General features: G+C 41.2%; 1 protein-coding gene across 1 annotated transcript in view; it reads right to left on the bottom strand.

Moving 5' to 3' along the window:
- Positions 1–3,381: 3,381 nt before the first annotated feature.
- LOC140496225 (diacylglycerol O-acyltransferase 1-like) overlaps positions 3,382–16,999 on the bottom strand; it is a 176,429-nt gene continuing 162,811 nt past the window's right edge. The window contains exon 17 of the mRNA XM_072595726.1: positions 3,382–3,537. Within this exon, the coding sequence (XP_072451827.1) occupies positions 3,382–3,537 (156 nt within the window). The remainder of the gene's footprint in view (positions 3,538–16,999) is intronic.

Raw genomic sequence — 16,999 nt, 5'->3', positions numbered from 1 at the left:
GCTCCTTTTGCTCTACGTGGAAAACCAGACACAGTTCCAGTTCCCAGGGTCAGCCTGGGACCAGCATGTGTGCAGGAAGTAATTCCAGCTGCAGCTTCTGGAAGCCTGGATTTTAGAGCTGAAGAAGTAGCTTGTGACATTGTGGAACATCTGTGAAGCTGACAGAACCATGGATAGGGTGTACAGAGATGGTCACACTGCAGGCTAAGACCCCACAGGCAGAAAGGGAATGGCGGACCACCACTCTGAGTAGGACTAGATAGGCAGTGCAGGAATCCCCTGTGTCCATTCTCCTCAAATAGATGTACCACTTTGGATATTGTTGAGGGGAATAGCCTTTCAGAGAAAAAGCAGCAACAGCCAAATTTGTGGCATCATGGCTGGCTCAATTGCACAAGGGAGGAGCAAAATGTATGGAAATTGAATAGGAGATTCAATTGCAAGGGGAATAGGTAGGTGTTCTGCAGCTGCAAACAAAACTCCAGAATTGTATGTTGATTCCATGGTGCTAGTGTCAAGGATGTCATAGCCTTTCCTAGCCTAGCCATGCCATGCCATTTAACACAGACACAAAGCCAGGAAGCTTTTTATCGTTGTCAGCAGTCCTTGGTCAAATCAAGGGATATAGCCTTAGCTCAGGGATTCCTGAGTCATATGTGTGGTGCTGGAAAAAGCACAGCAGGTCAGGCAGCATCTGAGGAGCAAGAAAGACGACGTTTCAGACCTAACTCTTCATCAGGATGTGTGGTCAGCTGCCTGACATTTAGTTCCTCACCCCTTATGAAGAGAGGATTTTGTCTCTGCTTAAAGCTGCTGGCTGACCATATCTTGGATTGGTATCAGAGGTTACCCTTGACTTACTCTGCCAGGAATCCCTGAGCTAAGGCTATATCGCTTGATTTGACCAAGGACTGCTGACAACCATAAAAAGCTTCCTGGCTTTGTGTCTGTGTTAAATGGCATGGCATGGCTAGACTAGGAAAGGCAAGGCAAGGTACTCTGAACCTGGTATTCTTGGCTGAGAGGAATGGTGTGAAAAGGCAAGGCAAGGTGAGCATCCAGGTAGCTTGAGTGTTATGAAAACAAAATAAAGAGCTTGGAGATGCAGCCTGGTCCAATCCATGAGCTGGTGTGTGTCCCTAAGCACAGGCATCTTTGCTGCTGTATTACAAGGTTAGTTATTGCTGTGCTTATAAGTGCAGCATTGAAATGCAAAAGCATATTTGAACTGGATTGGAGATGTGATAGGAGGGTTCTTCAAGGCTGGCACGCATCTGATGCCAATGTCTGTGGACATTGGGGGTGGGGTTATGTGGCTGGTGCCTGAAGAACATGGTCTGAGTGTTGGTGCCGGAAGTCCAAGGTGGACGTCATTTGGAGCCAGCAGTGAGTCACCAGGTTGCCAATCTGATTTGCATGTTGAGAATTCTCAATGTCTAGTTTGCTCAAGATTGGTAGTAGGATAGGATGTTGTTATATTAATTAGATGAGTTGTGTAGTTAATAAGGTAACTAACAAGCAATAATCATTTTTAACAGGCAACTCGGTACTCCCTAACAACTTTGCTATGTTGCCTGATACTTAGTTAAATGATGCAGCAAGTTTCTCCTGAATATGAGATAGGCCTCACAGGACTCTCCAGCAGCCATGTCATTTTCAGCCCATTCTACTGCTTTCATAATTACTTTCTATGCCTGCATACTAACATTTTTGCAATTCATGCACCAGAACACCAAGAACCCTCCGCATGTCAGTCCGCTGCAAATTCTTACTATTTTGATGATAATCTTCCAGCCAAAATGGACAGTTTCTAATTAATCCAAATTATATTCCATTTGCTAATATTTTTCCCACTTGGAAATTATCTATATCTCTTTGTAGCCTCCTTATCTTCTCTTCACAGCTTACCTTCCTATCCAGCTTTCTGCTATCAGTAAATTTAGCAACCATTCCTTCAGTTCCTTGATTCATTTACATAAATTGTAATACGTTGAAGCCCCAATGTTGAATTCTTGTGACACATCTCTTGTTACAGCTTACCAATCAAAAAAAAAACTTCTTTTTTGATTACTGTTGGCTCACTAATCTTTTATTCATGCCAATATGTAACACCCTAAACCATGAACATAATTTTGGATTATAGCCTTTTTATGTGACACCTTATCAAATGCTTTCTGAAAGTCTAAGTACAGAAAAATCACTGGTTTCCTTCACTGTATAGGCTGTTATTTTAAAGAACTAATAAATTGATAAAACAAGATTTTCCTTTCATCAAGCCATGTGACTGATTACATAAATTTCTTCTAAATGCTCTGCAATAACGTATTTAATAATAACTTAGAACATTTCCTCATAGACATTAAGCACCAAAGCTAACAAGCCTATAGTTTCCTATTTTCTGTCTCCTATTCTGAATAAAGGAGTTGCATTTGCAATCTTTCAATCCAGTAGAAGGTTCCCCACAACTAGGGTATTTTGGAAAATTAGAATCAACACACAAACTGTCTTAGTGACCATTACTTTGAAGATTTGATGAAGTTCATCAGAACCTAAGGACTTATCATCTCGCAGCTCCCACAAATTGCCCAGTACGACTTCTCTGGTAATTTTAATATTCCTTTTGATCGTTCTTAAATTCCATTTCCAAATTTACAGCTATCTCTGGCATGTTCTTTGAATCCTCTACAGTGAAGATTAAAGCAAAATACCAATTTATCTACCATTTCCTTATTTTTCATCATGTATTTCCCAGCCTCATTTTCACTTTGTTAACTCCTTTCCTTTTTAAATACCTGTAAAACTCTGATTATTTGTTTGTATATTTCTTGCTTACTTTCTCCCATGCTCTAATCTTTCTCTTATTAACCATTTAATCATTCTTTGTTGTATTGTTGTGTCCTGCCTAATCTTTTGACCTTCCACCCACCTTTGCATAAGTTTGTGCACTTTCTTTAAGTTTGCAACTTTTTTACGCTTTTCGTTAGCTTAAATAATGAATCCTCCCACTGGAATCTTTCTGTCTCTGGAATGGAAGAAAATTATTTTTTTGGGAATGGATTTATAGATTGCAATAATAATTGCAAGACCATATACAATCCAAATTTAACTACAATTCTCAGTTCGGATGTGATTTCAATTCCAAAGAGAGAGTATCCTACCTTGCTTGAACAAGTAAAGGGTACAGATGTTGATTGACATGGTCCAAATCTCTTTATTTAACTATGCATCATAACACTACCAGTAATAAACTTCAAAACAAGATGGAGCAAGCTTGTCCAGCTTGCCAACAAGAAATTAATGAGCAGTGGGAAAAGCTTGCATAAGAAAGAAAATAAACAGGAAAAATAATTTTAAAAGTAAGATAAAATGTTACTTTATTATTTAATTCTGTTCAATTGCATTAAGATTTTGAAATACATAGTAATCATGGATATACATATGCACTACCAGTGGAGGGCCTAAAATAATGCAAACCCATACAATTGCATTTCCATAGAATCCTCTTAAATATTTACTTAGAAACCAAGCAGTTGGAACCTAGGGGGAGAAAGTAAGTAAAGATTAGAGTAATAATTTAGAAGTTGCAAAACTGGAAACCATGTTCCAGTATAAAAGTTGCAAATGTCACAATTCCAATAATCTATGAAGGTTAATGTCCATGTATTGACATCGTTACCATATAGATTGTCATTTCAATGATAGATTCAATTTTAGAGGTACATTTTTAAAATAATGTAGCACTGGTGCTGAGAAGGTGTGTACCAATTCTAGATAATCTGTGACAGTCAAGTTAGAAGTGTGATGTTACAACACCAGTGTTATAACACTTAAGAAATTTGACACCCTCCAAGACACAGCAGATTTCAGCTCCCCTGTAATTGTACAGGTATTTCTGTTATAACATGCGTTTCATCAACGTAAGTTGACTGTAACACGGTTGAGGAATAGTGGACACTATCTGGATAGCGCAAATTTCTATAAGGCAAGGTTGTGCAAGAACATGACCATCACGTTATACCAGAAATATGTGTACTCAGTAAGAGATTCCTCTACTATTATGCATGTGGCTACAGTATGTTTTCTTCTTAGGCAGCTCCTCAAGATTAAGGATGATTTTATTCCACTATTATGGATTCTGATATCATGAAGTGATCATGTGGTGTGACTGGTCAAAAGACTCAACGTTAGGAAAAATACAATTTATTTAAACACAATAGTTAAAATAAATACTATAGTATTTATAAAGGAAGAGGAATTTAGAATAACTTAACTATTGGAAAACGTAACTATATAATAGATACAGTACCTATCGGTAATTGACTGTTCAAATGTAATAGTTGAAAACAGTGGCACTGGAAAAGCACAGCAAGTGCTGCAGCATCCGAGGAGCAGAATAATTGATGTTTTGGGCATAAGCCCTTCATTAGGGATGTTGGCGGGGTGAAGGGGGCTGAGAGATAAATAGGGTGGGGTGAGGTAGCTGGGAAGGTGAATGGTAGATGCAGATGGGGAGTGATGGTGGTGATAGGTTGGAAGGGAGTTTGGAGTGGATAGGTGGGAAGTAAGATAGGCAAGTAGAATAGTTCAAGAGGGCGGTGCCGAGTTGGAGGGTTGGATCTGGGATGAGGTGGGGAGAGGGGAGATGAGGAAACTGGTGAAGTTGACATTGACGCCATGTGGTTGGAGGGTCCCAAGGCAGAAGATGAGGCGTTCTTCCTTCAGGCAACAGGTGACTTGGATTTGGCAATTGAGGAGGCCTAGGATTTGCATGTCATGCCAGAGTGTGAGGGGGAGTTAAAGTGGTTGGCCACAGGTGATGGGGTTGTTTGGTATGTGTCCCAGAGATGTTCCCTGAAACTTTCTGAGTTGGTGTCCTGTCTCCCCAGTAAAGAGACCACATCAAGAGCAACTGACACAGTAGATGAGATGTCTGGATGTGCAGGAAAATCTTTGCTGAATGTGGAAAGATCTTTTGGGGTCTTGAATGGAGGTGTGTGTGTGTGTGGGGGGGGGGGGGGGGGAGGTACAGGTTTTACACCTCTTGCAGCAGCAAGGAAAGGTTCCAGGAGTGGAAGGGGGCACAAACCTGATGAGGGAGTTGCAGGAGGTGTGGTCTCTACGGAATGCTACGGAAGGGTCTAATTGTAGGTGGCGGAAATGGTGAGACACACGCACCAAACAACTGAACCACCCTGTGGCCGACCACTTCAACTCTCCCTCTCAGTCTGCCAAGGACATGCAAGTCCTGAGCTGTCTCTACCACCAAAATCCAAGCCAACCGACGCCTGGAGGAAGAAAGCCTCATCTTCCACCTTGGGACCCACATGGCATCAACGTCAACTTCACTAGTTTCCCCATCTTCCCTTGCCCCACCTCATCTCAGATCCAACACTCCAACTCAGTACCACCCTCTTGAACTGTCCTACCTGCCCATCTTCCTACCCATCTATCTGCTCCAACCTTCCTTCCAACCTATCACCATCATCCCTCACCTGCATCTACTTATTGCCTTCCCAGCTACCTCACTCCTTTCTATTTATCTCTCAGCCCCTTTCCACCCTCCAACTTCCTGAAGGGCTTATGTTTGAATTGTCGATTCTCCTGCTCCTCGAATGTTGCCTGACCCGCTGTGCTTTTCCAGCGCCACACTTTTCAACTCTGATCTCCAGCATCTGTAGTCCTCACTTGCTCCTGTTTTAAAATAGTAGCATTCCATAAACATAGCCCTTGGCAAAAAAAAGCAAATTCAGACACAGATTCTTATATGCAGCTCTCCATCCAGGAGGAAAAAACATCAAGGAAAATTCTAGAGAAAGTAGCACATAGCAATCATTCACTGAAGCTTCCAACTCTTTTGAGACCCAAACAGCTTCTGAGACCCAAACAGGTTCTGACTGCTGAAAACAAAAATTAGAAAGCCTGGTCTGAAAAGGTTGGCCACTCTCATTCAAGCTACTTCCATTGTTTCAACTTTTTATACAATAACCTAAAGGCCTCCTAGGTTGTATACTTAAGCCATCTTTGATAGTTAGTTCAGCACCTCTGCCTTTACAACCTCTCTAAAAAAACCCAGGGCACAAGAACCTTTATAAAATGACAGCATCATCACTGTATTCAGCATGCATTTTCTGCTGTTTTCATTTTGACTTCCATCTATTGATGACTTTCAAAATGGTCAACAGCTTTGCGGGTGCTTTTTTACTGTACTGTGTTGTTTCATGGTACAGATTCCCATTGATTTATAGGGTTATTGCATTCGTCGAGGGAAGCTTTAAAAGGTCATTGAAGGGTTCCTCCTGGTAACTACTAGTCATGACAAAGTTTGGTGTAGACAGCTTGCTTTGGGAGTCTTGTGTCAGGCATGCAGACAGTTTGGCCTGTCCAATGCAGCTGATTGACCATAGGCAATGGCTAAATACTGGGAATGTTGATTTGAGAAAGGTCACTAATTTTGGAGTGCCTATTCTGCCAGTGGATTTGCAGGAACTTGCAGAGTCATTTCTTATAACATTTCTGAAGGGATTTGAGGTATCTACTGTAAACCATCCATGTTTCTGATGCAAACAGCAGGACTGCTGCTCTGTAGAGCTTAGTGTCAGGACTGTGCTCTTTATGATTAAGTATGCAGTTCCTCAGACAGCCAAAAGCAATGATAAATTCCATATTCAATGTCTGTCCTCACTGGAATGAGCCTCCCAAGATATGGAAGTTGATCCACATTGTCCAGTGTTCACTTTTTCAATTCCTTTTCTTTATAAATTCCTTTTCTTTTTAAATACCTATAAAACTTTGATTATATGTTTATATATTTCTTCCTAGCTTTCTCTCATTCTAATCTTTCACTTATTAATATTTTAGCCATCCTTTGCAGTGTTTTAATATTCTGTCTAACCTTCTGACCTTGTACTCATCTTGATGGTGAACTCGCAAGGATCTTGATAATTGAGGGTCAGTACTGTGCAGTATGAGCAGGTTGGTGAAGGACCTTTGTCTTCTGGATGTTTAGCCTAAGGCCAATTCTCTCTTCCTACCCTTTGAATGCATCAACGATAGGTTGGAGCTTAGCCTCATAGTGTGTGCACATGTATTCATCGACTGCATATTACAGCTAAACAACAGAGATTGAGAGGGTTTGGTTCTGGCCAGGAGGTAATGCAGATTGAAAAGTTTCCCACTTGTTCTATAGAGGTGAAGCATCATAGCAAAGAAGATGGAGAAGATCTCTGGTGCAATGACACAGTCCTGCTTGACTTAGTTTGCACACAAATTGGGTCTGTGTAGATTCATTGATGAGGATCACAATTTGCATGCTGTTGTGCAGCAGGTAGAGGATCGTGATGAATTTCTGCAAGCAATCAAAGTTAAGGAGGATGTTCCACAGTTTTACCTGGTTTACAGAATTGAAGATCTTTGTGACATCAAAGATATCCATCTATAGAGGTTGCTTTTGTTCTTTGCACCTCTTTTGAATGGGCATTGCCTATGAAGATCATGCTCACTTTGCCTCTTGATGGATGAAATCTGCATTGTGACTCAGGAGGAGCTGTTTAGACACTGGGAGAAAATGATTGAGGAGAATTATCTCTCTTCTTGAAGATAGTAACAATTACTACATTTCAGAGATCTTCTGGCATGCAATTTCCCTTCCAGATGAGGCTGTTGAAGTTTTTAAAGAATATTTGTTTGTCTTGTCTTTGTATTTCAATAAGGGTTCAGTCTGTGCCAGAGATCTTGTTCGTTCCTCGATGTCAGATAGACTTTTCAACCTCATTTCTGACTATGATTGTGCTGCGATGGTGATAAGTAACAGTAATAGGTGTGGTCAATGTCACTTACATCAGCAGAGTCTCAACTGAGGAGATCCTCAAAGTACACTTGCCAATGCCAATCGCTATCTCTGTCCATGATGGGTACAACTGTTCTTAGTTCTCAGTGGGATCGGTCCTTGGGTGTTAGATGGTTTTGACTGCATTGAAAAATCCATGTATGTCAGGGACGTGTAAATTATGTGCTCTTTCCACCTATCATTTGTTCTTTTAGCTTTTTAGGTCATCAGGTTTTTGGTGCACCTCAACCTTCATTTGTCTATAGACCTGCTTTCTTTCCTTTCAGTATTAGTGGCATTTCTAATTCAGGTATGCCTTGCACTTGTGATTTAGTCACTCCTGCATCTCCTGGTCATTATTGTTAAACCAGTCTTGATATTTTCTGGCGCAGAAACCCAAATCTTGCTGCAAGTGCTGTTTATAGTGGAATTAAGGGCAGACCAGGCACTGTGGACATTCTGTGGTTCCTGTCCATTGAATATCATCAGGTTAACTGTAAGACACTGACTGAGTGGGTCTTCCTTCGTAGTGTTCTTGAGATCATCAACACTGCTTAGAATGCTGCTGAACATTTCTGGCCAGGCTGATGGAGATAGGAAACTGGAACAAGAGATTGTGAGTTCAGTAGTCATCAGCTCCTGCCACGGGTGATGAGAATAACCTTGTTCATTCCAACCTCACTTGGAATGGTAACGTAGTTAAGCAGGTCCCACTGTTTGGAGCAAGAGTATTTCCAAGATGTTTTGCATTTGTCTCTGTCGGCGGGTGTTATGACTAGGTATTTCATCAAGATAGGACTCAGTTAATAGTTAACCTCCCTTCACTTTCTTTCACAATCACACCTTTCCAGAGGTTTGTGAACTCTTGCATTGAAATCACCAAGGAGAGCAAAACTGTCTTCCTTTGGGACCTGGCTCAGTAACTGATCAGGATTGGAGTAGAATTTCTCTTTGATCTCACCTTTTTTGGGATTTACACACTGATAATGCTGGGTTTCTGAGTTAGGGTGAGCCAAAGGATTGTGAGGCATTTGCTTATTGCACGGGAGGCTTGTTGATACAGTCAACTCATTAATTTTTATGACAAAACTAATCCTTTAGAGTTGATTTGCTTCTTAAGATGTGATTGCCACCTGGTTCTTTGAGGTGACCTATCACTGCCTTCCATGTCTCACTCAAAGGGTGATGTCAATGTCATAGCACTGGAGTTCCTGACTTACGTCAGCGGTGTGATGTTCAGGTCTGGTGCTGTTAGAGTTGTCCATGAGTGTCCTGATGTTCGAATTCCCAAACAACAGAAAGCAAAGAGAGGACATATGTGTTTTTTTCTGATTGGCAATCTGAGGCTCACAGTATGCCTTAGATCAGTACTGGGTCTGCAATTGTTTACAATTTACATAGATGATTTAGAGTTTGGGACCAAGTGTAGTGCATCAAAGTTTACAGATGATACTAAAATGAGTAGTGGAGCAAAATGTGTAGATGAAACTGAGAATCTGCAGAGGGATATAGATAGCTTACGTGAATAGGCAAGGGTCTGGAAAATGGAGTACAATGTTGGTAAATGTGAGGTCATCCATTTTGGTAGGAATAACAGCAAAATGGACCATTATTTAAATGGTGAAAAATTGCAGCATGCATCTGTGCAGAGGGACCTAGGTATTCTTGTGTATGAATCACAAAAGGTTATTTGCAGGTGCAACAGTTAATGAAGAAGGAAAATGGAATGTTGTCCTTCATTGCTAGAAGGATGGAGTTTAATAATAGGGAGGTTGTGCTGCAGCGGTATAGGGTGTTGGTGAGGGCACACCTGGAGTATAATGTACAGTTTTGGTCTCCTTTTGGGAGAAAGATGTACTGGCACTGGAAGGGGTGCAAAGGGGTTTCACTAGTTTGATTCTGGAATTTACAACATTGGCTTATGAGGAGAAATTGAGCAAACTGGGACTACACACATTAGAAATTAGAAGAATGAGGGGGATCTTGTAGAAACATATGCAATTATGAAGGGATTAGATAAGATAGAAGCAGGGAGGTTGTTTCCACTGGCAGGTGAAACCAGGACAAGAGGACATAGCCTCAAAATAAAGGGAAGCAGATTTAGGACTGAGTTGAGGATGAACTTCTTCACCCAAAGGATTGTGAATCTATAGAATACCCTGCCCAATGAAGCAGTTGAGGCTACCTCCTTGAATGATTTAATTAAAGGAATTAAAGGTAATGGTGAGTGGGTGAAGCTGAGTTCATGAAAAGATCAGGCATGATTTTATTGAATGGCAGAGCAGGGCTTGATAGGCCAGATGGCCTACTCTTGCTCCTATTTCTGAAGTTCCTGTATTCCTTTTGAGGGTGTGCAATTTGCCTGTGTATAGGATCTTTTAACATTGGGTGGCCATTGCACACCAACTACTACATGCTCTTGGTAGAGCAAGGACTTTGTTCAATAACAGGGATAACTGAGATGAATGGAACCCAGGCTCCATTGCAGGGCAAGGACTAACACAGACACACATTTTGTTGCTCCTGAACCCCCTGAGCATGCAGCCTTGTTGTTTGAGAGTCAGTGTCAAATTGAACAGGGTACAGGTAGTTCTTCTATATGGTTGTGTTCTTGTGCACCCCTGCATTTAAAAAAAAAAATCACTCTTTAGTAACAACACTTAGTGTTGGTGATGTTACAGCCAACACATGTTTTAAAAGTTTGTGCTTTAGAAACAGTATCACCAATTTGTCAATTGTGTTACAGCGAAATCACATTAACAAAATGTGTGTTATAGCAGAATAATCGGTAGTCCTCATCGATCAGTCCCTTTATATCAACAAAGACTTACTAATGCCACAGTATCATGATCCAAGCTCTGAACATCCCTTTCTCCACTGTTTAAGTGGCTGGTTCTGCCTTTCTCCTTACCATTTTTCACACAAGCACTCTGGGTTCAAAGTTTGTGAGAAGATTTGTAGCTCGGGTGCTTGTTGTTGTGGTTCTGTTCGCTGAGCTGGGAATTTGTGTTGCAGACGTTTCGTCCCCTGTCTGGGTGACATCCTCAGTGCTTGGGAGCCTCCTGTGAAGCGCTTCTGTGATGTTTCCTCCGGCATTTATAGTGGTTTGTCTCTGCCGCTTCCGGTTGTCAGTTCCAGCTGTCCGCTGCAGTGGCTGGTATATTGGGTCCAGGTCGATGTGCTTATTGATTGAATATGTGGATGAGTGCCATGCCTCTAGGAATTCCCTGTCTGTTCTCTGTTTGGCTTGTGCTATAATAGTAGTGTTGTCCCAGTCGAACTCATGTTGCTTGTCACCCGCGTGTGTGGCTACTAAAGATAGCTGGTCGTGTCGTTTCGTGGCTAGTTGGTGTTCATGGATATGGATCGTTAGCTGTCTTCCTGTTTGTCCTATGTAGTGTTTTGTGCAGTCCTTGCATGGGATTTTGTATACTATGTTGATTTTGTTCATGCTGGGTATTGGGTCCTTTGTTCTGGTGAGTTGTTGTCTGAGAGTGGCTGTTGTTTTGTGTGCTGTTATGAGTCCTAGTGGTAGTAGTAGTCTGGCTGTCAGTTCAGAAATGTTCTTGATGTATGGTAACGTGGCTAATCCTTTGGGTTGTGGCATGTCCTCATTCCGTTGTCTTTCCCTTAGGCATCTGTTGATGAAATTGCGGGGGTATCCGTTTTTGGCAAATACATTGTAGAGGTGTTCTTCTTCCTCGTTTTGCAGTTCTGGTGTACTGCAGTGTGTTGTGGCCCTTTTGAATAGTGTCTTGATGCAACTTCTTTTGTGTGTGTTGGGGTGGTTGCTTTCGTAGTTTAGGACTTGGTCTCTGTGTGTGGCTTTCCTGTATACTTTTGTGGTGAATTCTCCGTTCGGTGTTCTCTGTACCATCACGTCTAGGAATGGGAGTTGGGTGCTGGGTGGTGGCACCTGCTGCTCCCTCCCTATGCTCTCACTGCCTCTGCACCGCTTTTATCTTTGTTACTGTTCTCACTCTTTCCTGAAGCTCCTCTGCTGTGTTCCCATTGGCTCTGCACCACTTTTGTTTCCATTGCTGTGTTCTTGCTCTTGCCTGCAGCTCCCCTACCGTATACCCACTTCTCTGTGCCACTTTTATCTCTGTTGCTGTTCTTGCTCTTTCCTGCAGCTCCCCTGCTGTGTTCCTGTTGCCTCTGCACCATTATTATTGTTGTTGATCTTATGATATGTACTCATAAAAAGATACACTGCAGCACATTGAAGTGTACTTTGATAGCACCTGTCTCACCTGAAACTTCAACACCGATAATAAGAGGAGCAATATAATGAGAATAACCAGAACTCCAAATTCTCCTCTACATCATACAGTATCCTAACATGGACTTTTATCTCAATTACTTCTTTGTCAGTTGGTCACTACACAGTGAGTTGATATTACATGCAGAGATACAACACCATTACCACACCCACTTTAGTGGTTCAAGAAGGGTACCATTATTTGTGTGACTGTGTATATACTAATGATACACAGTGTGTACATAGATACTTCTTTACTAAGTTAATGTTCTCTTACCTCTTAGAACTCTGTAAATGTTCTTTAGCAGCAAAATGAGAACCGAGAATATTATAAGAGATTTTGAACCTGAATGATATGTTCGTTGTTATGACGCATTATGTAGTTAAAGGAATGTAAGTGGGTTTTATGCAATGGATACTTAAGAAATTTATATTATTTAATCTTAGCATGGGTTCTGAGGTCTGTCATATACTGGCTGAGTTTGCACGGTAGATGTAAAAGGAAAGGGTGGTGGGTACAGGGGCTTGGGAGGGTGAGGGTGTGAGGGATGAAAGTTGTTTTATGTTTTATTTTATCTTATTCAATTTTGAACACATTTTCAAAGCCCATAGGTAGTTTTTCTGTGTAGCCTCCCCCCACACCTGGCATCTTTCTCATTTGTTCTAGGATTTCTTGGCCTAACTCCCAGGGAACCTCATCACCTTGCAATGAAGCTTCCACTTTTGGAGCACTTTTTTCCTGGATTGAGTTTGTGGAGCTAGAAATGTCCCCAGTGCACTTGACCCAGCTCTTTCATTGCATCAGACTAGGCTAAGTTTGAACCCAGGTCCTGGTGTCTAACCTTCTGCAGCATCTCGTTACCCAATAAATATGAGTTTTATAGATGAAGAATATCTAAAGAGATAGACCTCTTATTGTTAACATAGATTATAATTTTAAAAATGCGTATATTGCATATTTCATGATATTTTCAATGTAAACATTGCTTTGAAATCAAATTTACCATTTCTACTTACAGTGCATTTCAGATTTTAGTACATTATCAGCATCACATTTTATTTATTCCTAACATATTCTTTTTTGTCCTCCGTACTGTCTATAACTAACATATACATTTGATGTGTTTGGCAATTTTTCCTCAGTTCTAAGTGTTTCCAAATTCTGGAACACAGGGAGAACTACCATTTGAATACAGAACTGGCTCAAAGGTAGAAGACAGAGGGTGGTGGTGGAGGGTTGTTTTCAGACTGGAGGCCTGTGACCAGTGGACTGCCACAAGAATCGGAGCTGGGTCCACTACTTTTCATCATTAATATAAATGATTTGGATGTGAGCATAAGATGTATAGTTAGTAAGTTTGCAGATGACACCAAAATTGGAGGTGTATGGACGGCGAAGAAGGTTACCTCAGATTACAACAGGATCTTGATCAGATGGGCCAATGGGAAGTGGCAGATGGAGTTTAATTTAGATAAATGCAAGATGCTGCATTTTGGGAAAGCAAATCTTAGCAGGACTTACACACATAATGGTAAGGTCCTAGGGAGTGTTGCTGAACAAAGAGACCTTGGAGACCTTCAAGGTTCATAGCTCCTTGAAAGTGGTGTCGCAGATAGATAGGATAGTAAGAAGGCGTTTGGTATGCTTTCCTTTATTGGTCAAAGTATTGAGTACAGGAGTTGGGAGGTCATGTTGCAGCTATACAGGACATTGGTTAGGCCACTGTTGGAATATTGCATGCAATTCCCGTCTCTTTCCTAGCAGAAAGATGTTGTGAAACTTAAAAGGGTTCAGAAAAGATTTACAAGAACGTTGCCAGGGTTGGAGGAATTGAGCTATGGGGAGAGGTTGAATAGGCTGGGGCTGTTTTCACTGGAATGTCGGAGGCTGAACCTTATAGAGATTTACAAAATCATGAGGGGCATGGATAGAATAATAAAGTCCCTGGGGTCGGGGAGTCCAGAACTAGAGCACTTTGGTTTAGAGTGAGAGGGGAAATATATAAAAGAGACCTACGGGGCAACGTTTTCATGCAGAAGGTGGTATGTGTATGGAATGAGCTGTTAGAGGAAGTTGTGGAGGCTAGTACAACGCAACATTTAAAAGGCACCTGGATGGGTATATGAACAGGAAAGGTTTGGAGGAACATGGGCCGGGTGCTGGCAGGTGGGACTAGATTGGGTTGGGATATCTGGTCAGCATGGACGTGTTGGACTGAAGGGTCTGTTTCCATGCTGTACATCTCTATGACTCTATAATGGACATAAAAGGTATAAAGGGCAACCTGATTTGGAGAGGCAAGAATAGAATCTGAGGTAGGAAATTAGAATGATATACTGGTGTACTTAGTGTTCATCAGAGAACAGGGTAAAGATATATTATTGAAGCTCTGCACCTAATCAATGTTTCTGTTGATGCTGGTTGACAAAATTTGGACTAACAGTTTGATGTATGCATTCTTGAGATTTGGGTTCATCAATAAGGCTGGCATTTATTGTTTATTTCTAGTTTCTTAATATCAATTAGATACAACTTAGAGGTTTGTTACGCTACTGGAGAGGAGAATTAAGAGTCAGATATATGAGCATAAAACTGGAGTCACATGTATGCTAGGTTAGGTAAGAACAGAAAGTTTCCTTCTTGAAAGACGTTGGTGAACCAGAGTTGTTTTTTTATATCATTTGGATAGTCACTTTCAATGATGCCACTTTATTAATTCTATTTTAATTAATAAAATTCTCAATCTGCGAATGTGGTGAGGTTCCCTCTGATTTGGGCCAAGCAATCCCAGAACAAGCAAGGAAGTGTCAGGTGAAGGGGCAGGCTATGCAGAAAGCCTACCTCTGGGCTTGAAAATGTGCTTAAAATTTAAAAAGTGAATAAATCTATAATTTTTGTACTTGTTCATTCATGGGGTGAGGGCATCATTGACTATGCCAGCATTTAATACCCATCCTAATTGCCTAGAGGACAATTAAGAGTCAACCACATTGATGTAGGTCTGGAGTCACATGTAGGCTAGACCACTAATGTTCTTTTCAGTTTCCTTCCCCAAAGGACATTAGTGAACAGATGGGTTTTTGCAATAATTGACAATGAACTCATGGTCCTTAGACTGTTAATTCCAGATTTTCTTTTGAATTCCACTATAGTGGGATTCAAACCTGGTCCCCAGAACATTACTTGGGTCTTTAGATTACTGGTCCAGTGATAATACTACTAAGCCATCTCACATTCTCTGGACCTTTGGTGTGAGTCTCTCATTTACTTGTTCAGCAACATAAGCGGCACATTTTATAAGACCCTAAGACATAGGAGTGGAAGTAAGGCCATTTGGCCCACTGAGTCCACTCCGCCATTTAATCATGGCTGATGGCCATTTCAAGTCCACTTACCCACACTCTCCCCAGAACCCTTAATTCCTTGCAAGATCAAGAATTTATCATCTCTGCCTTGAAGACATTTAACATCCAGACTTCCACTTTATGCATCAGTCTTTATAATGGAGAAGACTATGAGCATCCAATTAAGACTAAAGAGTATAATGGAGGAATTAAGTACCATCACCATTACTTCAGAAGTAGTATTAGACCAAGTATTGAGGCTAAAGGCAGATAAACCCCTTAGCCCTGATGGCTTGCATCCTGGGATCCTGCAAGAGGTGGCTACATAGATTGTGGATGCATTGGTTGTAATTTTCTAAAAATCCTTGGATTCTAGAGAAGTACCAGAGGATTGGAAAACTGCCAATATGACACCCCTATTCAAAAAGGGAGGGAGGCTGAAAGCAGCTAACAATAGGCCGAGTAACCCAACATCTATTGATAGAAAAATATTGGAATCAATTATTAAGGGAGCAATAGCAGAACATTTGGAAAATCATCACCTAATCAAAAGTCAACATAGCTTCATGAAAGGAAAATCATGTCTGACTAATTTATTAGACTTTTTTGAGGAAGTCTCAACCACAGCAGATAGAGGAGAACCAGTAGATATGTTGTATTTGGATTTGTAGAAGGTGTTTGTCAAGGTCCCTAATAAAGATTAAGTCATAAGATAAGAGCCCATGGTGTTGGAGATAATACATTGGCATGGATAGAGAGTTGCCTAATGGGCAGGAAACAATGAGTGGAGTTGGCAACCTGTAACCAGTGAGGTTCCACAGGGATTAGTGCTGGGACCACAACTGTTTCCAATACGTATTCTATACTTGGCAGAAGGGAGTAAATGTACTGTAGCCAAATTTGCAGATGACATAAAAGTAAGTGGAAAGGGAAGTTGTGATAGGGATACAAATGTATGCAAAGAGATATTGATAGGTTCAGTAAGTGAGCAAAATACATTGACAAATGGAGTATAATGTGGAAAATGTGAAGTTGTTCATCTTGAAAGGGAGAAAAACAAACAGTATTATTTAAATGGAGAAAATTGTAGAAAGCTGCAATGAAAAAGAGTTGGGGGCTACTTGCGCATGAAGTATTGAAAGCTAACACACAGATGCAGCAGATAATCATGGCCGGTCAGGCAGCATCCGAGAAGGAGAGTTGACATTTCAAGCATGAGCTCTTCATCAGGAAGAGGTTATGCTCAAAACGTCGACTCTTCTGCTCCACTGATGCTCCCTGACCGGCTATGCTTTTCCAGCACCACACTTTTTGACTCTGATCTCCAGCATCTGCAGTCCTCACTTTCTCCCAGCAGAATCAAGAAAACTAATGGAATGCTGGCCCTTATTTCAAAGGGTTGTGAGTAGAAAACTCTTACTGCAACTGTGAGAGGTGCTGGCGAGGCCACACCTGGAGTACTGAGAGTTGTTTTGGTCGCCTTATTTAAGATATTATTTCATAAGAGGCAGTTCAGGGAAGTTTCACTAGGATTATCGCTGATATGGAGGGATTGTCTTATGGGCAAA

This window comes from Chiloscyllium punctatum, chromosome 26 (genome assembly GCF_047496795.1).
Source record: "Chiloscyllium punctatum isolate Juve2018m chromosome 26, sChiPun1.3, whole genome shotgun sequence".
Lineage (NCBI taxonomy): Eukaryota > Metazoa > Chordata > Chondrichthyes > Orectolobiformes > Hemiscylliidae > Chiloscyllium > Chiloscyllium punctatum.
This window is presented reverse-complemented; position numbering and strand designations above follow the sequence as displayed.